This window comes from Piliocolobus tephrosceles, chromosome 1 (genome assembly GCF_002776525.5).
Source record: "Piliocolobus tephrosceles isolate RC106 chromosome 1, ASM277652v3, whole genome shotgun sequence".
NCBI classification, from domain to species: Eukaryota; Metazoa; Chordata; class Mammalia; order Primates; family Cercopithecidae; genus Piliocolobus; species Piliocolobus tephrosceles.
The window spans coordinates 184,801,594-184,829,197 of NC_045434.1; the positions used below are offsets into that span (position 1 = coordinate 184,801,594).

The window sequence follows — 27,604 nt, forward strand, 5'->3', positions numbered from 1 at the left end:
AAAGAAAGAAAGAAAGAGAAAGAAAGATAGATAGATTTCAGAGAACAACAGAGTTATGAAGACTAGAGTTTGCAGGGGAGCCTGTAAATTGACCATAACAAAGTCAACTTTTTCTAGAGTAACAGTAATGATCACAGATGCCATTAGTTTCCAATTCAAAGGCCCTTCTTCAGTGCTGACAGAGTTCTGCTTTTGTCTGTGAAGACCCTTCCACAGGTAATTCAGATAAATCCTTACTGGTCTAAACTAATTTTAACAGCGTGATCCCTCTTGTCTGTGATTGGTTCATTGGTGGGCATGTAATCCAATTAACTATTAAAAAGAGACAGCTGGACTTAATTGCTGGACTTGGTGGGTGAAGATGTGGTGTCTGGAGCTCCTGCAGCCATCTTTTCTCATGAGGGCTGTGACCAGCACACTGAGGGTGCTAGAATGAAAATATGGGAAAGAACTTGATTCTTGATGGGGTTGTTGAGTTACTAGACCATTCCTATATCAGCCCTTCTTGATGTTCAAATAATAATTCACTCCTATTGTCTAAGCTAGTTTGAATTGGTCTTCTATTTCTTATAGCTGAAAGTATTGTGATACAGTGACAATGAAGGTGGTCAAATAATTCTTGTCTTGCAAAGTGACATAAAGTGTGAGGAACTTTCCTAATCTCTAGGAGCTACAACCCTGGCCCGGGTCCACTGACCTTTGGTCTCTAATGAGAATGATGATCTTGGCCTGGGTAATTACAGATAGTGACCTGGAACATCATCTGAGTAAGCCTGCAGGACTTACAAAGGTACAGTCCTGGTCATCTGGAGGTTCGGTTTACTGAATGTTGGTTAAGTATGTCCATGGTGCTGGGATCATAAGGACAAATCAGACACAGTCCCTGACCATAAGGAACCCACACAGCAGTAGAAGAGACCATCATTGACCAATGATGGGTGATGTACAGGTCTACACAAGGTTTGGAGGCTGACTTTTGAGATGGTCAGGCGAAATTTGGTACAGACCTTTTGAAGGATGGCACAAGAAGGATTAGAGAAAAAGACATTTCTAAGCAGAATGCACAGCATATGCAAATTTAGAGCAACACAACTTTCCCAGGGAAACTACTCATTTGGCATAATCTGAATGGGGCTGGCCACTTGCAGGTTGTGTGTCTCTGAGCAATTGACTTGTCTCTGAGGCTCTGAATTTACATTTATGGGAAAAATGGGGGGTGGAAGAAAAAGAAAAAAGAAAGGAATTACAATGGTTGCGAAATTAGGTAACAGAGTATATATGCAAAACACAGAGCTTGGCATACATTAGGTGCACAAGAAACATTCTTTCTTATTCACCCGTTATTGTCACATGGTTCTAATTCATTATCTTCTGTGACCCAGGTGGCTTTCTTCCCTTTCTCACTCATTCCTGAGCCTAGTAGCTAGGCCCCCCAACTTCCACAGACTTTTCCTCAGGCAGGAAACCCGAGCCCACTGCCTGGCCTAGGACAGCTTCTAGGGCTGTGTGGTTTGTGTTATTTCTTCTCTTTTCTCTCTCTCTCTCTCTCTTTTTTCCTAAATGCAACAAAATAAAACCAAACAAAAAGCCCAATGCCTGGCGTGGCTTGTCAGAGAGTTATGCAAGTGTGTAAAAAAATAAAATAAAATAAACATTGAGTTTTCGGCATTTGGGGCTGTTTGATTAGACACGGAGCAGAGCCAAGGGCCGGTTAGATGCAGGGAAGGCTCAGGGCAGAGGGGAGAGGGGAGGGACTTGAGAGGGGGTTGGAGGTTGGAGGGGGCCCCTGGACCAACTCGGAAATGGTTGTTTGCCTCCTGCAAACTTGGCAATGCTCTGGCTGAATGAACCCAGACACTGGGCATTTCGGACCCAACTGCTCCACTTTTTCTGGCTACCCACCATCCCTGTTCCCTGGTCATCGGGACACTCTAGGGGTCATTACATCCATTCTCCTGTCATCGTAAATGACCCTGTGCCCTTAAACTCAATAGTCAGGGTCCCCCCCTCTCTCCTAAGAGGGAGATTCCACAGCCTGTCTTGATTACTCACCCCCCCACACACACACAATCAGTACATCTTTTCTGCTCTAGCTTAACTCCCACTAACTATAGTTTTAGCCCATTTTCCTTTCCCAATCTGAAGTGAAGCTGGAGAACAGCTGTTTGCCACTCTAAGAAGTGAGTCTCCTTCCCTCCCTTCTTCAGGCTTGACTTCAACATCATCTGGGTCACTGCAGGTGTCTGTAGCTGTTCAAGACTCATTCCACAAACATTTATGGAGTTCCTACCATTAACCAGGAGTTTGTAGCCTTCATTTCATTGAACCCTCAAAACAGATGAAACCTTGTGATTCAGAGAGGTTAAGTAACCTAGGCATGACCACACAGCTGGTAAGTGATAGAGCCAGACAAGAATCGAAGTGTTATTCCATGATCTCCCTCACTCTCACCTACCAGCTGCCTCTGGAGGTGTCCTCACCTCGGTGCCCAGGATCTGATAACCTTGGTATTTCTTCTGTACCGGGAAGATGCACAGATTTGACCCTGAAGGGGGAGAGGGTGTGGTCAGGACCACTAGGCTCTGGACCACCTTTCCAGGTTCCTGATGGGGAAACTGGGGTTTTCATGAGGGTCTCCGGCCCCAGTTCTGGCCCCAAGATGAGCGGAGTTGTTGCGCAAGCGGAGTTGTTGCGGGTTCTCTGGCTGCGTGGAATCCCCGGGGCGCGGGGCGGGGCAGGGGACAAAGGCAGAGGATCTGCCCCACGGTCCGGGGGACTTGTCCCTCTGCCAGTCCCGCGCTCGGAGCGCAGGGCACCAGCTTCGGGCAAGGACGTGCGGACTCCCGGGCCGGCGCTCCAGTCCATTTTTTCTTGCGGATCCCTGGAAGGGGGGCCGGCTCGCGGGTGGGACTGCGAAGGGGGGGATTCCCTCCCTCGTGCTCGCAGAGGACTGGCCCCTCTCCGGGCTGGGAGCTCCGGCCGAGCGGAGGCGCGACGGAGAGCACCAGCGCAGGGCAGAGAGCCCGGAGCGACCGACCAGAGTAGGGCATTCGATCGGGTGCTGCAGAGAACCAGGGCCGCTCCGGGCCGCCCCGGAGGACCGATGCGCCGGGTGGGGCGCTGGCCCCGAGGGCGTGAGCCGTCCGCAGATTGAGCAACTTGGGAACGGGCGGGCGGAGCGCAGGCGAGCCGGGCGCCCAGGACAGTCCCGCAGCGGGCGGGTTAGCGGGCCGCGCCCTCGCCCCTCCCGGGCCTGCCCCCGTCGCGACTGGCAGCACGAAGGTGAGTCCCCTCGTAGCTGCCCCGTCCTCCTCCCCAGCGCCCCCTTCCCCGGGAGCTGGGGCGCGGCGGGCCCACCCGTCGGGGCTGGTTCGAGCTGGGTGCGGGGAGGGGGGGAGACAGCGAAAGGAAGGGGAATGTGATCGCTCTCCGGTCGGTGATTGGGAGAGGGCACCTCCTGCACCCCTTCCTGCAAGTCTGCCGCCCCCGTCGGCCCTCAATCCAGCAGGCAACCCCTCCCCTCGAACTCCCCTTCATCCCGCAGCCCCGGGTGATCGTCCTCACTTGCAGTCCTGAATTCTCCAAGTCCACCAGCCCTGTTTACACCCCGCCTCCAATCCAGAAGTTCTTGATCCCGGGTCTCACTGGTTTGGATTCCCCCAAGCCCCACGGTCTCTGGTAACCCCCACCCCAGTCCACAGCCTGGGCCTGGGTTCGACGTGGCAGGCGGCATGCGCTGCGGCCCCCGGTGCGCAGCGAAGTGGCGCGGCTCCCTGGCCCTCGGGGTCTGGCGCTCAGGAACCGAAGGTATCACTTAGTTGGGGAGAGGTGGAAGCTGTGTTCGCCCGGGACTCCCATGGGGGCCGGGACGGATTTGGGGTGAGGGTGCTTGGGGGCGGGAGTTTTCTTGTGAAACTGGCCTTTCAGACTTGGACAGCTCTCTTGGCTCTTGAGGGCCAGCCGGGGGACCTCAGGTCTGCGTCTCCCTCGGCACCTGTTGGGGCCTCTGTGGGATGGTGGGGGAGGGAATAAGAATGTGCGCGCTTGCGGGGGTGATGGAGGGTTGAAGAAGCCATCCTCCGCTGCCCTTGCTTTTGGGGGCGGGGGCATGGCCCCCGCACCTGGCTTGGCTCCGACCCACAGGCTAATCCCGACAGGTCGGACAGGCACATACTTGGTCCCGCCCCCCGCCCGCAATTCTTCTGCCCCCGCCTGCCAGCCTGCTAGGCGGCCAAAACTCTGCAGCCCGCAGCCCGCCCGGGGAGGCTAATGAGAAATTATCTGGATAGTTTACATTTTTGGGTCTGTATCGGACACCTGATGGAGTACCACTTTATTCTGAAGGTGTTGCAGGCAAGAAGGTGAAGGTGATTCCAGCCCCGTCCCTGGGCTGAGTTTCTGCCCTCAGCTCCACCTCCAGCTGTGTTCCCCTCCCCACCTGTGTCCTCCCCTCTGAGGCCCATGTGGCCTCTCTCTTTGGTCTTCCGTCCCAGCCCTGCCTCTGCCCCCAGCACCGTCCCCACTTTGCAGGTCCACCCCCCAAGCTGGATTGTGCCTCACACTCCGCAGCTCCCTGCGGGTTGCCCTGACCTCCCCACACCCAATCCTGGGTAGCAAACCCGAGGGCTGATCCCTAACTAGGTCTGTAACCCCTGACCCTTAACCACTCAGGGCCAGGTCTCTCCCCCTGTAAAATGGAAATAATTCTACCTTCCTCCTTCCATTGTGAGGAGTAAAGGAAGACCTGGCACATGGCAGGTGGAGGGAGGCATCTAACAAGTGTGAATCCCTAACCCCCCACAGTGGCAGAGAGAAATACCCTTTCTTACCCCTACCAACACCTGAGGCACTACCAGCAGTCCCCATTCTATCTGTGTAGAGCGAACCTCAAAACATAAACTGCGAGTGCCATATAACCCAAGGCCCAAAGGAAATCAGACAGAGGACTCTAAGAGAAATGAGGCAGGCTGCTTAAAAGGGAGTCATCAGCTCCTATCTCCTCTCTCAGCCCTAGTCCATGCTATCCGTGTCTGCAAGTGTGCGTGCCTGTGTGTGCACATATGGGGTCAGGGACGAGATGCAGGAACGTGGAGCCACTGAGGCAGGGACCTGTGGCCCTCTGGGGCTTGGTGCTGCAGGGTTCCTAGTCTAAGACCTGTCTAGCATTTCTAATCAGATTTCATATAAGATCCTGGATTTTCCACTCCTCTTTTGAAAAATCAGAAGGTCTGTCAACAATCAGTCAGAGCTGAACGGCATATGCTCCCTTTAGATGGGTCATTTACCCTCTAGTTTACCTCCTCCACATCCAGCTTCAATCGTACATGTCATTTGTACCCCCTGGTATAGAGGAACTCTTAGCCCCTTTACAGGGTTGATTCTATATGTACCTTTTCAAAAAGTGCTTGCAACTCTTCCCATCCCAGAGGTGAGGGAGGCCAGTGTCACTTGCTTCAGTGAAATTTACATCTGGATCCTCCTTACGATTTCCCAGCTGAGATTGTGGTTTCCTGGTGATTCAGGTGGGAGTGGGCCAGAAGATCAACGCTGGCAAGGACTGGGTGAGTGTGGCAGGGGTCAAGCTGAAAACTAGGACCTGGGAGGATGGAGAAGGAATTCAGAGGGAGAGGAGAGGGAGGGAAAAGAAGGGAGCTAACATTTGCTGAGCACTCACCCTCAATTGCCAGGCACCATGACAGGTGGGCACAAGGAATGCAGAGATACATAAGGGAAATTCTGTGCCCCCAAAAAATGCCAGGGATATTGATCATGCAGTGAGTCCAAAGTCTTTCAGATCCAGGGTTAACACCAAGTTTGTCTGATGCAGTGTTTGTCAACTGTAAGGATTCATGGAACAGATCTGCCAGGGATTCTCAGACCTTAGTTTGAGAAATGCTGCAATTAAAGGCAAATCCTATCACTTTGAGTGATCGCCTTGGTGTCGAGGCAATCAACCATAAAGATAAATGCAAATATGGAAATTGCATAACAATGCCCAGTATTAAGGTTACTATCCAGATGATACAGAACATGTTCATATTGCCTTTTGAATGGTCATTAGAATATAGACACAAAATGAAGCTTTGATCACAACAAATACAGCAAATATTATTGAGTCATCACTATGTGCCCAGCACCATTCTAAGCAGATTTATGTATTAAGTTATAAACAACAATAACCTTCTTTCAGATAAGAAAACAGGCTCAGACCAGCTAAGCAAGGTAACACAGCTAGTAAGTAGCAGAGCCAATATTCAAAGCCAGGCAATCTGACTCTGAAGTTTATGTCCGTGACTATCACGCTGTACAGCCAGCCTCTAAGACTACATTCTTGGGCCTGAAGACCCCAGTTTGATAAACTCAGCTGGACATCTATAATTTGTGGGTGATAGAAGTGTGTAGTGGGGGCTGGGTAGGATACAAATACTTTGGTAAATCAGGCAGGGAGTACTGGAGGGGCGTGCAGGGGTTGGCAGCTGACGGGCATTTGGGGGTGGCTGGGGGCATCTCCGCTGGCTCCGGCCACAGCACCAGGTGGGATCCATCAGCCTCATGTAAACACTTCTCACAGGCAGCTTAACCACTTGAGTGTGTCTGGCCTTCAAAGCCAGCGGGAGAGGCCAAGGAGGGAGGTACTGAACTCCCTTAGGGGATAATGATTTATCTCCCGTGCAGGTGGGCTTTGCTGGGGCCTCCCTGAGCGGTGAGGGGGTGGACTAGCACTGAAGAGCCTAGAGGGGAAAGGATTAGGATGGGGGTGGGAGGGGCATCTCCACTCCAGCACCTCAGATTTCTCATTCCTGAGCCTGAACTCTCTGACTCTCAGCTAGCCTGTGACACAGTCATGCTTGTCCCCATTTTATAGACGTGAAACTGAGGTTCAGCGAGGCTACATGACTTGTTCAAAGGCATCTAGCCAGTGGAGGGGAAGGTGATGGCTCCCTGACATCTACAGAGCCTCTGTGCTCTTGACCTGCGTGCTCTGTTGTGGTGTGGGTGTGTGTGGGAGAGTGTGGGGTGTGCGTGGGAGAGTGTGGGGTGTGCGTGGGCAGGCCGCTGCTCTGAAAGAACCTCGGGAGCATTGGAGCGTGAGTGTGCGATCCCGTGACGGGGAGGCAGGGTTTTCATTCTCGCTCCCAGGTTGGGCTCAGATGTCCAACTTCCCAGACTCATCTGATTCAGGGGAGGGACCGGCTCCCCTGCTCCCATCACCCCAGCCGGCCAGCGGGTCCAGAGACCTGGCTCTCGCTGGGCTGGGGGATTATCCCCATTCTCTGTGTCTCTGGCCAGGGCGGGCATTGCTGCCTCTTTTATCCTCTCACAAAGGCCAGGCCCGCCGGGCCTGCTGTGTCAGAGTTTCTGTGGCCGGGGGAAGCCTTACTTCCTTTTCTCCCGCCAAGCCCAGAGGGCCACGCAGAGTCTGCCAGCTTGCTGGGGGCCACAGCTCTAGCTCCAGGACAAGTGAAAGGCACATGGGTGACTCAGCCCCAGGAAGAAAAGGCTGAGGGGTCACTCATGGAAGGACAGAGAGAGAGAGCTCTTCTTCAAGGGGGAGGATATTACTGCAGCATGAGGTCTGTAGGGTAGACTTAAGGAAGGACTTCCAGTTAGAGCTGGACAATAGGAAGCAGGGGTGGGACCAGCTGGCTCCCGTTATTGAGAAATCATCAGTGATCCACAAGTTTGGTTTGAATGTCCGCCATATTCTGGCTACACAGGTTGCCGGCTCCAGTCCCAGGTTAGGGAGTTCTGCAAGATAGGAAAAGGAGCGGATTTCTTCTAGAAAGGTGCTAGGTAGGTAACTTGTAACGTCCAAACATTTTGAGCTCCCAGTCTTCTGGGTAGGGCAGGAGGCATAGGTGGGAGGGTTCATAGTACTACAGAATTAACCCTTCTTTCTCCTCCCCTCACAGGTTGGTTTTTGGAGTAGTCCCTGCTGATGTGACAAAAAGATCTCTCATGTGATATTCTGAGGTACCTTTGAGGAAGTCTCTCTTTGAGGACCTCCCTTTGAGCTGATGGAGAACTGGGCTCCCCACACCCTCTCTGTCCCCAGCTGAGATTATGGTGGATTTGGGCTACGGCCCAGGCCTGGGCCTCCTGCTGCTGACCCAGCCCCGGAGGTGTTAGCAAAAGCCGTGTGCTGTCCACCCTCCCTGAGACCACCCCTCCGACCAGGGGCCTGGAGCTGGCGTGTGACTATGCGGCTTGGGCTGTGCGTGGTGGCCCTGGTTCTGAGCTGGACGCACCTCACCATCGGCAGCCGGGGGATCAAGGGGAAAAGGCAGAGGCGGAGTGAGTAATGGAGCGTGGTGGGCCACAGCTGGCCTTGGAAGTGGGAGGGGGCCACCCGGGAACTAGGGGTCTTCAGGAGTTTTATTTCATGATGACCCTTGCAGATTTCCACTCTGTCTATTACAGCTTTGTAGATTACTCAGTAGATGATCCTGTTTGTGGACTATTCAGTTGGTGGATTAATTTGCTGAGATTACCCACTCTGTAGATGACTCACTTTGTCTGTTTTCCCCTTTGTAGACTCTGCTTTCTAGATTAACCCCTCTCTTGTGAGGATCCAGTTTGTGGATTACGCCTTTGTGGATTATGTGCTTTGACATAACACCAGCTTTGTGTGGTATCCATGGAGATGCTTCCCCAAACCCCTTGCCCTGGGGCTCCTTTTTTGGCTAAAGTGCAGCCATCAACCCTTTTGGGTTAGGAGCTCTGCACAGCTTAGCACTGGGTAACAGGGCTTCCCCTGCCCAGATCATGGGGCAGGAACAGTGGAGTAGGGAGGGTCAGGAGACTGTCCACTGCTGTGGCTTTTAAACCACGCCCAGTGGGATTCAGGGAGCTACAGTGGCATCGAAGGGGAGACAAGCAGGCAGGGGTCTGGCCTGACCACCCTTCAAACCAGAGCAGTCTCACTTTTCCCTGCTTTTGGTAATGAGCGTCCACATGAGATGTCATTGGAAGAGAGGGTTCTCATAGCTTAAAAAGAAAACCAAAATCCTATCATTGTACAGATGCTAAGAAAGGGGAAGAAACAGGTCTAACGAGATACAGTCGATGTTGGAACCCAGGTCTCCTAATGCCTGTGGGCCCAGTCTTCTTGAAAGCCGAATTTGATGGAGGTCAAGGGTCATCTGTCTCCAGTCCCTTGATAGGCACTCCTCAACCTCTGCTTAAGGTCTCCGGTGATGGGGCCCCAGTGCTGTAGGGGTGGCCACTGTGTGTGAGGGGCCCACATGAGGGAGAGGGTGGGGGACTCCAGAGTCCCAAGTCCTCATCTGTCTTTTGACCTCTGCCATGAGAAGATGCCGTGCCCACAGGTAGGAGGTCTTCCTGAAGTCTAGCCCAGCCCCCGCTTGCTTCATGTTTCCCTGCAGACGGAGGGCCCCCAGTGAAGGTTGAAAAGCAGTGGGGTTTTGCCGGGGCTCCACGGGAGCAGCCAAGGCCAGGACTCAGCCCAGGGAGAGAAGCTCAGAGAACTGGTGAAGCTGAAAATCCCTGGCTTAACAAACAATTAGAGACAGTTAGGTTTAATCAGCAGCAAGGCCTTGATTTTCCTCCCTTCTCATCTGTTGTGGCCAGTATTTTGGACTCCATGGGCCAGATGCGGTTTAGCGGTTTATAATCAGTCTCCTCTATTTCCGAAATGAGAGAAAGAGAGACAGAGAGAGAGAGAATGGGAGGAACCATTCACATTCAGGCAATGTGCACGTGTGCTTAACGCTGACCCTCACGCATGCAGAGCCTCATGCCCGGCTAAAACAGAGGTCACAGGACCTGAGTTCAAGTCTGTTGTATTGAAAAGGAAAGGAAGTACTAGACTTGGCATCAGAAAGGGCCTGGTCCCAGCGATGGTAAATCTCCTGCAGCAATTTTGACGTGCTTGCTCGCTTTTCATACAGCCACATCTAACAGCCATGGCAGCACATGAGCCAGTTATTATTACCAAGTGATGTGAGTAACAGATATCCTTGATGGTTAAGAGGCGAGGGTTGGGAGAGGTGTGGAGACAGGCTCAGGGGTGCAGGGAGGGATGAAGTTTGTGCTGTTTGTCAATACTTGTCACATAACAGCCATAGTCATCGCAATCAGGAAGCTGAAATGTATAGGAGGATAGTAAGGCTTACATGAGATAATAGGTGTATATATATAGTTTTGTTTTGTTTTGTTTTGAGATGGAGTCTCGCTCTGTCACCCAGGCTGGAGTGCAGTGGCACGATCTTGGCTCACTGCAACCCCCGCGTCCCAGGTTCAAGCGATTCTCCTGCCTCAGCCTCCCAAGTAGCTGGGATTACAGGCACGTGTCACCATGCCTGGCTCCTTTTTGTATTTTTAGTAGAGATAAAGTTTTGTCATGTTGGCCATGCTGGTCTTGAACTCCTGACCTTAGGTGATCCACCCACCTCAATAGGTACAGTGCAAATCATTATTGTATAAACAATGTGTAGACCATTTTGCCTTAGGGATTCTAGGGAAGTAGAGAAGGGAAGAAGGAAGACCAAAACACCTGTGTTTGCCTGGCCTCTCGACAAGACAAGCTTGGAAGGGCACTGGGTGGACCTGGGGACGGGGGTAGGTGTGCTGTGTATGAGCCTCAGGGCTGTTGACTCTGGCTGATAGTCCTCAGCTTCAGGGTAGGAGGGCCACCAGAAGCCACTCAATCTGAATCTCATTCTGAGCTATTATACACCAGTTTTGAAGCCAGACATGTCTGATCTCAGAGTCTGAGTGATGGTCTGCCTGCATGGAGCGAGAAAAGTTGAGCTTCTCACAGCTAAAGAGAAGAGAACTTCTCTTTAGCTGTGAGTGGTGAAGTCCCCTTGAAGTTCCCCTCCTCCATTCATTGAGGACCCTGCCCCTCCCTGAACTCCTGTTCACTAAGCCCCTTGTCTTCTTGCTAGCCCTCACCCCGATCTGGGGTCCCTGCACCTTCCTGAGCCCTCGTTCCCACTCATCCCTTGCACTGAGTGTGCTCCTTCCTGAGCCCCTTCTCCTCTCTGATTCTTGGGCCCCCTGTCTCAGTCCTGCCTCCCAGGAAGCCTCCATTCCTTCATTGAGCCCTGACTTCTCCAGAAGCCAGGAGCCCGCTTTGTGCCTCTTCTCACGGCCCCGTCCTCCACCTGGAGCCTCTGCCCCTGCTGCACTGACAGCCTTACAGTCCCTCATCCCTCACTGAATCCCCATTCCTTCCTTGGCTCATTCCACAAATGCTTATTGAGTTCCTGCAAGCTGGCCCTGATCGCAGAGATGAATCTCGCAGAGGCTGCAGGCGAGTGGGGGAAGACAGAATGTCAATCCAGTCCGGGAATGCTGCACGGGAGAAAACCTGAGGGCATGGAGAGCCCCGGGGAGTTGGGAGGAGGCACGGAGTGTTCCTTTAGGAAGTGGGGTGCAGCTAGGAGTAGCTGGGGAAATGAATTATCAAGGGGGTTCTGGGGAGCCCTAGGATTTCCACTGGAGAAGCTGTGCTCATATGTTTTCTGTTGGAAAGAAGTGTTCTGCTGCTAAACAAGCCATCCAGAACCCACTGGGATAGAACAAGGAAGCTGTCTGGGGTTGAGGGGAGGGTCCAGGTAGAAGACACTGCAGGTTAGAGGTCAGGTCATTAAGCTCTTCGCACCTGCCAGGCTGAGGAGTTTGGACTTGGCCTGACTCCAGCTACAGTGGGTAAGGAGCCACTGAGGCTTTCATCAGGGAGCCCAGAGCCCAGCTGCTGGGTGGGGGAGGTGGCTTGAGGTGGGAGGCAAACAGCCCAGGTAAGAAAAAGTGAGAATCTAAACTAAGCTCACAGCTGAGCGCTTAGTTTAGAATCCTGGGTCTGGCTGGGCATGGTGGCTCACGCCTGTAATCCCAGCACTTTGGGAGGCTGAGGCGTGTGGATCACCTGAGATCAAGAGTTCGAGACCAGCCTGCTCAACATGGCGAAAGCTTGTTTATACTAAAAATACAAAAATTAGCCAGGAATGGTGGTGTGCACCTGTAGTCCTGGATACTCGGGAGGCTGAGGCAGGAGAATCGCTTGAACCTGGGAGGCGGAGTTTGCAGTGAACTGAGATTGTACCATTGCACTCCAGCCTGGGTGCTAGAGCAAGACGGTTTCAAAAAAAAAAAAAGAAGAATCCTGGGTCCTACCAGCAGGACATACCCAGGGCTTTCTGAACGTGCAGGTCTCAGAAAGCCACAAGGATAGATCCACCTCCTGGGACAGCGTGTGGCCTGAGAGGAGCCCTGGCCTACTCACTCCCTCAGTCTCCTGGCTGAGGCCCTGCTCCCTATCCTCCTACCCTCGCCAACTGAACTCAGGTCTCTCTTACCAAACCCAATTCCTCCAAGACTAGATTCCACCCCAAAACCAAGATCATCACTCTCTGGGTCATGGTGAGTTCTCTCCATCCACCACTGTCCCTGACCCATCCCACTTGAGTCCCTTATGCATGTTCCATCCTGGTCCCTCCACTGTAGTGAATCTTCATTAAGACCCATCCATACACCACCCCTCATCTCAAGCCTCTGTCTCACTCACCATATCCTCAACCTTATAACCTTGTGGAGCCTTATCCTTTACTGAGCTCCCATTCAGAAATGACGGGCTCTGCCTGCCGAAGCTCTTTCTAGTGAGAGAAAAAGACACGTTAGCAGATAATATCAATATAAAGTGACGTTCGCCATGAGAGATTCAAGTACTAGGGGTGTGGGAACACATAGAAATACTCCATTGAGACTTTGCAGGGAGGTGAGATCAGGAAGACTTCCTGAAGGAGGTGACTTTAGTTCTGAGGCTTGAGGGAGCTGGTCAGACTCAAAAGGAGGTGGAGAGTGTTCTGGGCAGAAGGACCAACTTGAACAAAGGCACACAGGTGTGAGATAGTGTGACGTGTCCAGAGAAACAAAAATGGTTTGATATTGCTTAGGAGTGGTGCTGAGGGGTAAGGTGGATGGGATGAGCCCACAAAAACTTTTAAAGTCAGGCAAGGAGCTGGGTCTTAATTCTGTAGGTGATAGGGAGCTATTGATAGATAAGAGGAAGGGGTGTAAAACAATCAGATTTTTAGTTTAAGAAAGATTCCTGGCGATGAAGAAATTGGGAACTGGAAGAAATGAAGCCCCTAGAGAGGAGGGGCAGTGATCCAGAACCATTCTTCAAGGGGTGTGGGGCTGAGCTGCCCTGGAGCATTGCCTCATCATAGCCACAGCAACTTAAGAGAGCTTTGCATAGGATGAAGGAGGCTAGGAGAGGGAGAATTGAGGGCACAGCCTTGCCCTGCTGGCTCAGCGAAGTGGGCTGGAGAGCAGGGTGCTTGGGAGCTGAGGGAGGTGGGGTTGGTGGGGGGCAGTGGTTGGTGGGGAGGGCAGAGCTGGGGGTGCTGAAGAAGCCAGGAAGGAGGCTCCCTCCCCTGCAAGCACCCCTCACCCTCAGAGTCCACCTGGCCTCCTCAGCCAGGCTTATAGCCCTGCAAGGCCGCTTCCCCTGCACAACCCCCATAACAGGCAGCAGCAGGAGGGAACTTTCTTGCTTTTGTTCCTTCTTTTCTTTTAGAGAGAGGGTCTTGATCTCGCTATGTTGCCCAGGCTGGTCTCAAACTTCTGGGCTCAAGGTATCCTCCTGTCTCAACCTCCTGAGTACATGGGACTATAGCGTGTGCCACTGTGCCCAGCTAGAGGGGAGCTTTCTAAACTACCAACCCAACGATGCCCTTCCATTGGTCGCTTTCCTCACCAAGAGAATATATAAAGCTCAGCCAGGCGTGGTGGCTCACACCTGTAATCCCAGCACTTTGGGAGGCTGAGGCGGGCAGATCATGAGGTCAGGAGTTTGAGACCAGCCTGGCCAACATGGTGAAACTCCGTCTCTACTAAAGATACAAAAAATCAGCTGGGCGTGGTGGTGTATGCCTGTAATCCCAGCTACTTGGGAGGCTGAGGCAGGAGAATCGCTTGAACCCAGGAGGTGGAGGTTACAGTGAGCCAAGATCGCACCATTGTACTCCAGCCTGGGCAACAGGGTGAGACTCCATTAAAAAAAAAAGAGAGAGAGAGAGAGAATATATAAAGCTCTATGTTCTTTTTTTTCCCTTTTGAGGTGGGATCTTGCTATGTTGCCCAGGCTGGTCTGCAACTCCTAGGCTCAAGTGATCCTACCTCAGCTTCCCGAGTAGCTGGAATTACGGGCACATGCTATATAAAGCCCCATTTTCCATGCCATGGTCGATCCAGGATACTCAGTGCCTCGGAGGCTTTGCACTGGCTGTTCCTCCTGTGTGGAACGCCCTCCTCCCCTAGGCTTCTGGGTCGTGGAGTGCCCTCTGCCTCTCTATATCCAGATGTGTAACCAGCCCTGCCTCCCTTGTCCTGGATGGGCCTTTGTGGCTATACCTCCACGTTCCGGCTCCTAGGAGCCCTGAGCACCTGTGAGGTGTGCAGTAAACATCTGTGGAATAAATAAGCCTTGGTTTTCCTGCTCTGAATCATTATGCATTTCCCCCAAATATGAACCATTTTCCTTGGACCCTTCCTTCAAGGGCACGTTCTCATTGTCGAGCCCCCTCTCCTGTCCCCCGATCCCTTCACTGCCTCTCTGAGCTGAGAACATCCTGTGCTTTCTGTCCCCCTTGATAAACATCCCTTTCCTTATTGAACTGACCCCACCTGTAACTGAGCCCCCATTCCTCTTCTGAGCCCCCAAACCCGCATGGAGCTCAGCTCGCTGACCCCCTTGTCCCTGACTGCAGCCCCTGGTCCCTCCCCGTAACCAAGGCCAGCCTCAGCGTCTGAGCCCTATATCTTGATGCTCCCATTTCCTCGTGTCCTTGGGTCTCTACTCCATCAATGTCTCCTGCCTCTGACTCTTGTAATCACATTCCCCACCCCCAGCCATGCTCTCCCCTTCTCTGTCTGTGATCTCTGATTTTCTCTGTTGCCTTCCTGGCTTTATCTCCACTCCTTCCCTTCCACTCACTCCGAAGCCCACTGTGGTTTGGCTCTCATCTCCACCTCTCCACCAAAACTGCCCTTCTCAAGGTCACCTAATAAATGACCACAGAGAGTCAAGTCTTGTAGATTTGCTTCAGAGCTCACTGGCCTTGCTTCCTCCCAGCCCTGGTCCCTGAAGATCTCTCCCTTTTCAACCTGATTCCTGGCACCTCTGTCTCTCACTCTCCTCCCAGCTCTCCAGGGATCCTTCTCCACTTCTTTTCCGAGCCCCACTTCCTCTTGCCTAGCTGTTAAATGCAGGTGTTGCCTGAGGCACCACCCAGGCTCTCCTGCTCCCACAGATCTAACTATCAGCTTCTTTTTTTTGAGTCAGGGTCTTGCCCTGTCATCCAGGCTGGAGTGCAGTGGCTCAATCATAGCTCACTGCAGCCTCAAATTCCTGGACTCAATCAATCCTCCAGCCTCAGCCTCCCAAAGTGCTAGGATTACAGGCATGAGCCCCCATGCCAGCCAACAGCCATCTTCTTCAAAAAGGGGGTGCTATTTCCTCTCTCTACTTCCTGACCTTCCTTTCACTGCCCAACCACTGCCTCCTGCTGTCCACCCCATCACCCCACTGAGACTGCATTTACCAGGGCCACCACCACCCAGTTGGGCTCACATGACATCTCAGAAGCAACTGTCGTGTTGATGCCTCCCTCTTCTGAGTGCACTCTTCTCTCAGCTCCCACGATGCAATATACTTCCCAGTGTGCCCTGCCTGTCTGTTCGCTCCTCCTCTGCCTCTTAGTGGACTAAAGACTTATCTGTCCTTCTCTTCAATGTCCAGTTCCTCTTCTCACTCCCCAGACCCACTCTTCTTGCCATCTCATGGACTGACATGCCTTTGATGACTGTTCGATGTTAAGAACTCCAACTCTTTTTAGCCAAGCATGGTGGCATGTGACCGTAGTCGTAGCTACTTGGGAGGCTGAAGCAGGAGAATCACTTGAGCCCAGGAGTTTGAGGCTTCAGTGAGCTATGTTTGTGACACTGCAATCCAGCCTGGGCAACTGAGTGAGATTTCATCTCTTGAAAAAAGAAAAAAATCTCTTAAAAGAAAAAAAAAAGAAAGAAAAAAGAAAAAATGAACTCCACGTCTCAATCTCCAGCCAAAATAGTTCTCTTGAGTTCCAGACCCACGTGTTCAATTGCCTAACAGACATCATTCCCTGGATGTTCCACAGCAACCGCAAACTCAACTTATCTGATACTTAGCTACTCATCATTTTCCCACCCAAACCCCCTCCTCCTCCTGTGGTTCCTCTCCCGGGGAAGGGCTGTTATACAAGCCCAGCATCTCAAGGTCACCTTGCCCCTGCCCCTCACTCCCTCTTGTTGAATGCTTTGCCCCATCTTGTTGACCCTGCCGCCTGACCATCTCTAGTGTGTCTACTCCCTCCCCTCTCCTTGGCTCAGCCCAGCTCTCCTGGACTGGAGTTCTAGCCTGGGAGTCTTCCTGTCTCCACTCTTGCCCTCGGACAATCCATTCTCCACTCTACGGAGTGATCTTTCTAAAATGGAATCCTGACTGTGTTTCCTGTTGTAAACCTCCCACTGATTCCTTCTGACCTTCAGGATAGGGTGTGAACTCCTTAATCCAGTCTCAGGATTCTTCCTCATCCAGCCCCCTGCTTCCCTCTCCAGCTTCCTGCCTCATCACTCGCTCCACGTTCCCGCCATGCTGACCTGATTCCAGATTTCCTTCCCCTGGTATGCCACACTTTCTCTGCGGTGCTATTGACCGCACTGAAGAAAAATGCACACAGGGACTTGTTGCTAGTGGAATGGAAGGTGGGCAGCAGATCTGAAAGGGCGCGTTTTGCAAACCTGTTCTTAGCACGGGTGATAATGAAGGAAGAAATGAGTATGGCAGCATCGCTGGAGAGGGCTGCAAATGGGACGCCGGGATAACTGCCGTTACTGAAACTAAGGCAGAAACCTAGAAGGCGCATTCACGTCAATAATGAATTAAATCAAAACAGTGCGTCGTAGACGATTTAATATCTTTGAAGTGGAAGTGGTGCCTAAAATAGATAATGACTCGTAAATTTGTAACACAACTGAATAAAGGCCCAGAGTAGAAAAATAATCCGAAGGGCTCCCTCATAACTTCAATGTCGCATTTGGAGTATTTTTGCTCATACAATGATTCTACCAACAAGAATGATTGTGATTTTTATTTTTATCTTGTATTATTATTATTTTGAGACAGAGTCTTGCTCATCACCTAGACTGGAGTGCAGAGGTAATCTTGGCTCACTGCAGCCTCTGCCTCCCGGGTTCAAGTAATTCTTATGCCTCAGCCTCCTGAGTAGCTGGGATTACAGGTGTGTGCCACCACAGTCAGCTAATGTTTGTATTTTTAGTAGAGATGGGGTTTCACCATATTGACCAGGCTGATCTCGAACTCCTGGCCTCAGCTTCCCAAACTGCTGGGATTACAGGTGTGAGCCACCTTGGCCAGCCTATTATTATTTTTTGTAATAGAGAAGGGGTCTCCCTATGTTGCCCAGGCTGGTCTTGAACTCCTGGGCTGCAGCGATCTGCCCACCTCAGCCTCCCAAAGTGCTGGGATTACAGGCATGAGCCACCACACCCGGCCCATGAATTCCATTTTCCAAAAATATATAGTTTCCATGCCACCTCATATTGTCCTACCCTGGGCTCCCTAAACTTCGTTCCTCTGCCTGAAACACATACTGTCTGAGAAATTTTATTCCAGTAATTTACCTTTCCATTCCCTCATCTATAAAAATGTGCATAATAGGTCAAGTGGGGTGGCTCACGCCTGTAATCTCAGCACTTTGGGAGGCCCAGGCAGGTGGATCACCTGAGGTCGAGAGTTCAAGACCAATCTGACCAACATGGTGAAACCCCATCTCTAATAAAAATACAAAAAATTAGCCAGGCATGGTGGCAGGTGCCTGTAATCCCAGCTACTCAGGAGGCTGAGGCAGGAGAATCGCTTGAACCTGGGAGGCGGAGATTGCACCACTGCACTCCAGCCTGGATGACACAGCGAGACTCTGTCTCAAAAAAAAAAAAAAAAAGATAATAAACGAAAAAAATAAATAACAATGGTACCTACCTCATGGGTTGTTGTAGGGATTAAATGAGTTAATACTTGTCAAGCACTGAGCACATTGCTGCCGCAGAGTAAGTGATCAACATTTAGTAACACACTGCCGCCACTGTGGTTATTGCTGTGTTGTTGTGATGATTTGGTGTTTGTTATCATCTTCCTTCCTTCGGTTGCTCTCCTTCCTAACTCCTCCATGTTCTCCTGTTCTGAAACCAGGAATGATTCCTGCAGCATAGACTCACCCCAGCAGCTGTCCAGAGTGGACATCCTCATCTCCCCTTCTCAGGGAAGCACATGACATTCAGTATTTTGCCCAGCTTCCCAGACTGGGAATCTGGCTTCCGGTCCTGATGACTCTGAAACCTGAGCTCTGGGTCCACTACCCTGCACCGTCTCCCACCATCTCTATTCTGATTTTCCCATCTCTCTGCCTTATGCCTGTATCTGCAGCTCCTCACTGCCTGGCTGTTGTTTTGTTTTGTTTGAGACAGAGTCTTGCTCTGTCACCCAGGCTGGAGTGCAGTGGCATGATCTCAGCTCACTGCAGCCTCTACCTCCCAGGTTCAAGTGATTCTTCTGCCTCAGCCTCCTGAGTAGCTGGGATTACAGGCACCCACCATCACATCCAGCTAATTTTGTGTATTTTTAGTAGAGATGGAGTTTTGCCATGTTGGCCAGGCTGGTCTTGAACTCCTGATCTCAGGTGATCCACCCACCTCAGCCTCCCAAAGTGCTGGGATTCTAGGCGTGAGCTGCTGCACCCGGCCGCTGCCTGGCTCTTGTTTTCTTGATCAAGTTCAAGTTCTTTAGCATGATATAAAGACAGAATACCTTACCTTTCACCACTCCACTCCCATTCCCATCTCCATCCCATGTAACTACTTTCCTTCCTCTCCTTCCCTTTCAACTTGCTTCTCTTGCCATGGGCTTCTTTTCACCCACACCCCAGGCCAAACATCTGGCAATCACCCCAGGCTCCTCCCCACGCCTCTTTCCTCTCTGCCTGTTAGCCACGATGTCCTACGGGTTGCTTTTCCTAAGCATCTCTCAAATCTGTCTTTCTTCCCTGTATCCCTGTGGAACAGAATTTTAAGACGTTCTCACTTTTCTCACCTGGATGATCTAGTCAGCTTCCTTCCAAACAGTTCTTCCATCTCTGGTCTCTACCCTGGCTCCCAGAGACAATTTCCCAACATGTAAATTGGACCAGGTCTCATCCCTGCTTAACATGTTCTAATGGCCCCCTGATGTCTAAACAGTCTGAGAAGGTCCCAAAACAAGTGTTCTGTGGCCAACATGCTTGGGAAATGCAGTTCACTCTGTGCCCACTCAGAGAGTCACTGTGCACAGGAGAGTAATAAAGCTTCCATTAGGCCTGCAGTAAAGAAATCTGTTTAGATTTATTTGACCCACTGGTTCCTGGTCTTACCTGACACAGTAGCCTTTCTCCACATTTTCCTATTCACGGTTGGGGGAATCAAGTTGTAAGGAATACTTTTTGGGAAATGCTATCTGGCAGGATCAAATTCAAGTTCCTTAGCGTGATATAAAGATAGAAAACCTTACCTTTCACCACTCCCCTCCTATTCCCATCTCCACCCCAAGTTATCTGCAATTCCACCTTTCCCCCCTTTTACACCTCTGTGGTCCTGCTCCCTGAGTGCCCTTAATTCTACTTCCTAAAGGACACATCTGTACAAATTATCTAAGATGTGGCCTCAGTGACACCTCCTTTGTGGCTTGTTTCCCTCCTTCTTTTTGGCTCCACTATTGCTTGGCCCTGTGACTGTCAACATTCACCTATTTGTGGGTCTGTCTGCTCCACTGAAAGTTCAGTTCCTCTACAGAGTGGCTTGTCTGCCTCTGTCCCCAGGGCTCACACTGTGCAAGGTCCATCGAAGGGGCTCCGTGAGGATTAAACAAGTGAGTGAGATCAAAGATCTTGAGACTCAATGCTGGGATGGAAAACCACGAAGCCTCCAAGGATAGTTCTCTTTTTTGTTTGTTTGTTTTTTGAGACGGAGTCTTGCTCTGTCACCCAGGCTGGAGTGCAGTGGCACAATCTCAGCTCACTGCAACCTCTGCCTCCCGGTTTCAAACGATTCTCCTGCCTCAGCCTCTAGAGTAACTGGGATTACAGGCGTGTGTCACCATGCCTGGCTAATTTTTGTATTTTTAGTAGAGATGGGGTTTCACCATGTTGGCCAGGCTGGTCTCGAACTCCTGACCTCAAGTGATCCACCTGCCTCAGCCTCCCAAAGTGCTGGGATTACAGGCGTGAGCCACCATGCCCAGCTTCAAAGGATGATTCTGAGCCAGGGTTTCTCAACCTCAGTGCCATTAACATTTTGGACCAAATGATTCTTTTCTGTGCCTGATGCATTATAGGATGATTAGCAGCATCCCTGGTCTCTACCCAGTTGATACCAGTAACAACCCCTTTCCCCAGGTGTGATCATCAAAAAGGTTTCCAGGCATTGCCAAATGTCCCCTAGGGAGCAAAATCATCCGTGGTTGAGACCCCTGTTCTAGACATAGGTTATTACAGTTGTCTTTGTGTTTCTGGGTAGGTGTTCCTTTTCTGTTTCACTCTTTATCCCTCTTGCCCTTAAAACTTTCTCAGAAATTTTAAAAACCCTCCTTCTATACCTAAGGCTGACTGTTTTGTGCTCTGGGGAGAGTGGAGAAATTCCAGGAAGGGTGCAGCTTGGATTGCTTCTCTGGGGATGGCGGAGACGGCCTAGAGAGTGAGCTCATGTCGTGCCTGGAGCTAGGGTGGCACATGGGTCAGCATCTGTTGCTAGCTCTCTGGAGAAAAGCTACTGGGAAGGTGTATAAAGCAGCCTTGCAGAGAGCTGCCTGCCTGGCCTGTGCTTTCTGAGAAGCATATTCCTTCTGTGGAAGGAAACGCCGATCTATTCACTTCCCATCCTTGTCAGAATCTGGATAGGTGAGGTTCTCTCCACAGCTGCCTTCTCATCCCTGCTCCACCTTTGCAGTCAGTGCCGAGGGGAGCCAGGCCTGTGCCAAAGGCTGTGAGCTCTGCTCTGAAGTCAACGGCTGCCTCAAGTGCTCGCCCAAGCTGTTCATCCTGCTGGAGAGGAACGACATCCGCCAGGTGGGCGTCTGCTTGCCATCCTGCCCACCTGGATACTTCGACGCCCGCAACCCCGACATGAACAAGTGCATCAGTGAGTGTGGGCAGGGCTGTCGGGGGCAGGGGGCACTAGAAGCTCTGGACTGGGGGATAGTGCTTTGAACCACTGGTGGCTGGTGAGAGGAGCAGAGGGGGCTCTGAGGAGAGGAGATGAGGCTCTGATTCAAGTATCCAGCCGCACACTTCCACCTTGGTGTGTAAATACTGGAACCCTGTCTCCTCCCTTCGCACCTGCCCCTACCTGTATTCCCACAGGTTACCCTCCATGTCCCAACCTGTCACCCAAGCCACAGCCCTGAGTGCCAACCTCTCCCACCCCATCCATCCAATCATCAGAGCCTGTCTGTCATCTCTTGTCTGTCCTCACTGCCACTGTCCTCCCCAGGCTCCCAGCACCTTGCTCCTGGATCATTGCAATAGCCTGTTCATCTGTCCTCTGGCCTTCATCTGGTTCCCTGAAACCCACCTTCTGCACTGCAGCCAGAAAGGCACTTCTGAGATACACACCCTACCCCATCACACTTCTGAGACACACAACCTATCTCATCACACTTCTGAGACACAGAATCTATTCCTATCCCATCACATTTCTGAGACACACAACCCATCCCATCACACTTCTGCTTAAAAACCACTGTTAACTCCACATGGGCTGCAGGGGAATCCAAGCTCAGGCAGCCTGCTCTTCCACTCTCTTCGCTCCCTGGTCTTCTGGCTCCTCATTTCCACACCAGCTACAGCTCCACGTGCTCCAAGGCACACGCTGCCGTATCTCCATCCCTTCTCTGTAGCTGCAGCTGCGATGTGCTGGGGCACACATGTGAACACACTCAGGGAGACAATGCCAGTGCCTCCACCACCTGTTCAGTGCCTTGCCATTTAGAATGCATTTGCAGGTCTCATATCAGTTGAGCCTCACAACAACACTGGAAGGGAGACAGGACACAACTGATGGTACCCTTTTCAGGGCTGACAACATTGAGGCCCGGAAGGTAAATGACTGGTCCAAGACTAGACTGGGTTCTGAGCTCAACTCTGCTCCTTCTTCATTGTGTGACCTTGAGCACGTCTCCACCTCTCAATGCCTCATCTTTAAGAGTTCTTACCCCCTAGGGTTGTTGTGAGACATGCAGGTAAAGCCCTTAGTGTCTGGCACTCAATAAATGGTAGCTGCTATTGTTCTTATTTTTGTTCTTATTTGACTGGCAACCAAACCCAGGAATCAGAGCACCAGGGAGGGAAGGAAGAAGGGAAGGAGAGAGGTGAGGCTGAGATAAGCCTGGAGGATGGTGGGAGTTTGTGAGGATGGAGGTGGGAGCTACCCTCTTGGTCCTCAGGGTCCTTGGGGCGGGGAACTCCTGGCTATGCCAGCTCCTAGGAAACTGGCAGTGTGGGCTTCAGGTGCCAGAGCCTGGGAGGAAGTCAGCCCCGCCTGCACTCTGGGAAGGAGAGATTGTGAAAGACCCTGCCTGCTTTCAGCCAAGCCCTGGAGGACCCACCCTGCTCCCATTCCCCCAGAGGAGAGAACTGGCAGCAGGGAATCAGGGAGGGACCCAGGAGTCCTACCAAGGTGGTTCCTGGAACTCAGCCTTGCAGAGGGAGAGGAATTTGCCAGAGGATGGCTTTCCCCTCCTCCGTGCTGATTCTTTCTGCCCCAGGCAGGAAGAGAACCACAGTTTGGGGTATTGTAGATGCCCAGCAATGAGGGAAGAGGAGATCACACAGCCACTCTCTGGGGGGCCATTCTGCCCTTCAGTTCAACTCTGTTTAGGGTGGCCCTGTGGATGCTGTGAGATGCTGAAACACTCCTGTCCCACCCCCACCAAGCCCAGAGAGCCCCACCCTCCTCCTCTGAAACTGCTCTTTTGAGCCTCACCTTGGGTTCCAGGGACTGAGACTGGCTTCATATTCGAGTTGGTTGACGGTGGCAAGAGTCCCAGCCAGCCCTCAGGAGCGGCCGCTTCAACTTCTTCTTCCCTGGCCTGCTACTGCCCTTCCTTTCCCTTTCCTCCCGAGATTCCTCTGCAGTAACTGCAGCTCTAGGCCAGGGTCCTGCCCTCCATGTAGGTGGATGTGGACACAAGGGAGGGTGTTGGGGCTGGGAATGAGGGGAAATGTTCCTCTAGGCTGGGCCAGAAGCCCCCAATTTGTCCTCTCCTCAGAATGCAAGATCGAGCACTGTGAGGCCTGCTTCAGCCATAACTTCTGCACTAAGTGTAAGGAGGGATTGTACCTGCACAAGGGCCGCTGCTATCCAGCCTGTCCCGAGGGCTCCTCAGCTGCCAATGGCACCATGGAGTGCAGTAGTCCTGGTAAGCCATGGCAGGCACTGTGGGCAGAGGGTCCAGGGCCCCAGGAGGAGGGGCTGGGTGAGGGTCTGGCCAGAGAGTGGGTGGTCTGGGGCACTGTGCAGGGAGAGCTTACCCTACCACTCTTTTCCGGGTCTCCAAGGACTCTTCTGCCCTCTGGACTAAAGATACCTGCAGCCTGAGGTCCAGGCAGAAGGCAGGTGGGAGATGCTCCCCTGGGCTATTCTGGGCCAGGGGAGGAGATATGATCCCCTCCTCCTTGTCCTACTCTCCCTTCCCTTCTCTTCCTGCCAGCGCAATGTGAAATGAGCGAATGGTCCCCATGGGGGCCCTGCTCCAAGAAGAAGAAGCTCTGTGGTTTCCGGAGGGGCTTCGAGGAGCGGACACGCAGGGTTCTCAATGCCCCTGGAGGGGACCATGCTGCCTGCTCTGACACCAAGGAGACCCGGAGGTGCACAGTGAGGAGGGTGCCGTGTCCTGAGGGTGAGCTGCAGCCTCTGCCTCCTTGGGGTCAGGGCTCAGGCACCAGCCATGGCAGGTCCCACCATCTCTGCTTCCTGCCCACGGTTCAGGAGAAAGCTTCAGGGCAAGGCCAGATGGGGCACCCACAACTGAAGACCTCATGCTGTCCAATCCAGATGCCACGTCCTGGCAGAGAACAGGGCCCCGGAACTCTGCATGGTGGAAGCTGGAAGCTTCTGTGGTCAATGTCCTTCCAGTTTCCCCATTTCTTCTGAGCTAGTGGATGTTCATACTAGAAGGCCCCTCGGAGGCCGGACGGATGGGCGAAAGGGGCACTAAGACCCAGAGAGCTGTAGTGATTCCACCAAAGTCACACAGCCTGCAGTTGGCAAGGAGGTGGCTGCTGCTCTTGCCTGGCCCCAGAGGTGGCTGGTGGCGGGGAGGGGATGGGGGCAGTCCTGCCTGTTCTGAGGGTTGCACTGAATACCTGGGAAGTGCTCTTGGTCCATTGGGATCCAAGATCTGAGGAACCCATGAGGAAGAGGATGATGTCTTGTGTGCCTTGAGGGTTGGGGAGCAAAAGGGCTCTTGGGCTGCCTCTCAGTGCTCATGCCTCAGGGTCCTCTGAAGTGGCTGCTGTCAGAGGAGGTCACCATGACCCAGCTACCTACAGGCAGCATCTCCAGCCTCCTCCCTGCCTCTCCCCTGCCTCCTCCCTGCTTCCCCTTCCGGCTTCCTCACATTCCCCTCCTAGGGCCTGTGGCCATGCCCAGGGGCTCCCTGCACATCCTTTGTTGATTCTTCCTGCTGTCTGGTTGTTTCAGGGCAGAAGAGGAGGAAGGGAGGCCAGGGCCGGCGGGAGAATGCCAACAGGAACCTGGCCAGGAAGGAGAGCAAGGAGGCGGGTACTGGCTCTCGAAGACGCAAGGGGCAGCAGCAGCAGCAGCAAGGGACGGTGGGGCCGCTCACATCTGCAGGGCCCGCCTAGGGACACTGTCCAGCCCCCAGGCCCATGCAGAAAGAGTTCAGTGCTGCTCTGCGTGATTAAAGCTTTCCTGAACTGGAACATCGGGGGCAAAGCATACACACACGCTCCAATCCTTCCATGCATACATAGACACAAGACACACACACTCAAACCCCTATCCACATATACAACCACACATACTTGCACACATGTGTGTGCATGTATACACACACACAGACACCACACACACGCACATACACACACACACACACCTGAGGCCACCGGAAGACACTTCCATCCCTCGGGTCCAGCAGTACACTCTTGGTTTCCGGAGCTCCCCGTGGATGTGTCAGAGACAACACTTCCCAGCATCTGAGACCAAATTGCAGAGGGAAGCCTCCTGGAGAAGCTGCTGGGATTGGACCAGCTAGTGTGGCAGATGGGAGCCAAGCTTGAGGACTGCTGGTGACCTGGGGAGAAGCCTTCTTCCCATCCCATTCAGCACTCCCAGCTGTGTGACTTTATCGTTGGAGAGTATTGTTACTCTTCCATGATATGTATCAGGGCTAACCTGACTCTGAAAACTGCCTTAAAGGTTTATTTCAAATTAAAACAAACAAACAAAAAAATCAACGACAGCAGTAGACACAGGCACCACATTCCTTTGCAGGGTGTGAGGGTTTGGTAAGGTATGCGTGGGAGCAAGAAGAGACAGGGAATTTCAAGAGACCCCAAATAGCCTGCTCAGTAGAGGGTCGTGCAGAGAAGGAAGAAAACTTAGGGGCTGCTCTGAGGGTGGTAAACAGGCTGTCTATATCCTTTTTACTCAGAGCATGGACCGGCAGCAGTGTCGTCACAGGGCAGCTTGTTAGGAATGAGAATCTCAGGTCTCATTCCAGACCTGGTGAGCCAGAGTCTGAATTTTAACAAGATTCCTGATGATTGGCATGTTATATAAATGTGAGAAGTGCTGCTCTAATTCCCCTTAAAGGATGGGAGAAAGGGCCCCAGCCATGTTGCAGCAGGAGGAATTCTGGTCACCTATAAACGAGGACTTTCCATCTGGGAGAGGCAGAATCTATATACGGAAGGGCTAGTGGCACTGCCGGGGGAAGGGAGTGCATAGGCTTCCAGTGATGGTTGGGGACAGTCCTGCCCAAAGGCAGGGCAGTGGATGGAATAACTCCTTGTGGCATTCTGAAGTGTGTGCCAGGCTCTGGACCAGGTGCTAGGTTTCCAGGGAGGAGCCAAACACAGGCCTTGCTCTTGTGGAGCTTAGAGGTTGGTGGGGAAGAAGATAGGCATGCACCGAGGAATCGTACAAACACATATGTAACTACAAAAGGATGGTGCCAAGGGCAGGCGACCACTGGCATCTGTGCATAGCTATGAAAGTTAATAAAACAGAATAAAAATAAAATACTTTCTCTCAGGGAGGTGTCTCAGAGGATGTGATATTTGAGCCTAATGCTGAAGGATGGGTAGAAGGATTTAAGACAGATTGCTGCTGTCCAATAGAAATATGTGAGCCACATATTTAATTTAACATTTTTGGGCTGGGCGTGGTGGCTCATACCTGTAACCCCAGCATTTTGGGAGGCTGAGGCGGGTGGATCACAAGGTCAGGAGTTCAAGACCAGCCTGACCAACATGGTGAAATCCCATCTCTACTAAAAATACAAAAATTAGCCCGGTGTGGTGTGCATCTGTAATCCCAGCTACTCAGAGGCTGAGGCAGGAGAGTCACTTGAACACGGGAGATGGAGGTTGCAGTGAGCTGAGATTGCGCCACTGCACTCCAGCCTGGGCAACAGAGCGAGACTGCCTCAAAAACAAACAAACAAACAAACAAAAATGGCCAGGCAGGGTGGCTCATGCCTGTAATCCCAACACTTTGGGAGGCAAAGATAGGAGGATCACTTGAGCCCAGGAGTTTGAGACCAGCTTGGCGTGCAAAAAAAATTAAGTAATAAAAAAAGAAAATATTTCTCTAGTAGCCACAGTATAAAAAGGAAAAGGAGGTGAAATTAATTTTAATTACATCTGTTATTTAACTATACATATATGCAAAGTATTATCTTTTTTTTTTTCCTCATAGAGATGAGGTCCCACTATGCTGCCCAGTCTGGTCTTGAACTCCTGGACTAAAGCGATCCTCTTGCCTTAGCTTCCCAAAGCACTGGGATTATAGCCATGAGCCACTGCACCTGGCCCCACAGTATTATCTTTTTAACATGCAATCAAGGTAAAAGAAAATTATTAGTGAGATCTTTTACATTTTTAAAACCAAGTGGTCAATGTTCCGTGTGTATTTTTACACTCACAGCATATCTTAATTTGGATGCTACATTTTCACTGGAAATACCTGATCTGTAATTACGCTGCATAGAAACTAAAGTTGAAAAAGAAGATACACATACCCAAGCTGTTTTGAGAACACTTAGCAGTTTTTCTGGAACTGAATGATGTATGTTTTTAAATTTTAAATTTAGGCAATTAAAATTAAATAACATTAGCAATTCAATTATTCAGTTGCACTAGCCATATTTCAAGTGCTCGAAAACCACATGTGGCCAGTGGCTACCATGTTGGACAGCACAGTTCTACAGACACAGCATATGCAATTGTCCTGTAGCAGAAAGTAG

At 51.7% G+C, this 27,604-nt stretch overlaps 1 protein-coding gene across 3 annotated transcripts; it reads left to right on the forward strand.

Moving 5' to 3' along the window:
- Positions 1-2,955: 2,955 nt before the first annotated feature.
- RSPO1 (R-spondin 1) lies at positions 2,956-26,393 on the forward strand. Of its 3 annotated transcripts, XM_023196510.2 has the most exons (8): positions 2,956-3,282; positions 5,495-5,561; positions 5,828-6,006; positions 7,914-8,295; positions 21,064-21,255; positions 23,384-23,533; positions 23,825-24,013; positions 24,817-26,393. In XM_023196510.2, exons 4-8 carry the CDS (start codon positions 8,202-8,204, stop codon positions 24,978-24,980), a joined length of 789 nt encoding a protein of 262 aa, XP_023052278.1. In that variant the 5' UTR covers positions 2,956-3,282; positions 5,495-5,561; positions 5,828-6,006; positions 7,914-8,201; the 3' UTR covers positions 24,981-26,393. The 3 variants fall into 3 exon arrangements, with proteins under 3 accessions (XP_023052278.1, XP_023052277.1, XP_023052279.1); XM_023196509.2 differs by lacking the exon at positions 5,828-6,006; XM_023196511.2 differs by lacking the exons at positions 5,828-6,006; positions 23,825-24,013.
- Positions 26,394-27,604: the final 1,211 nt, after the last annotated feature.

Bases quoted from the DNA above. Each gene is read 5' to 3' on its own strand.
- RSPO1 (XM_023196510.2), top strand. From the start codon at position 8,202: ATGCGGCTTGGGCTGTGCGTGGTGGCCCTGGTTCTGAGCTGGACGCAC. The intron at 21,256-23,383 runs GTGAGTGTGGGC...TCCTCTCCTCAG, and splicing joins CGACATGAACAAGTGCATCA to AATGCAAGATCGAGCACTGT. The intron at 24,014-24,816 runs GTGAGCTGCAGC...TGGTTGTTTCAG, and splicing joins GAGGGTGCCGTGTCCTGAGG to GGCAGAAGAGGAGGAAGGGA.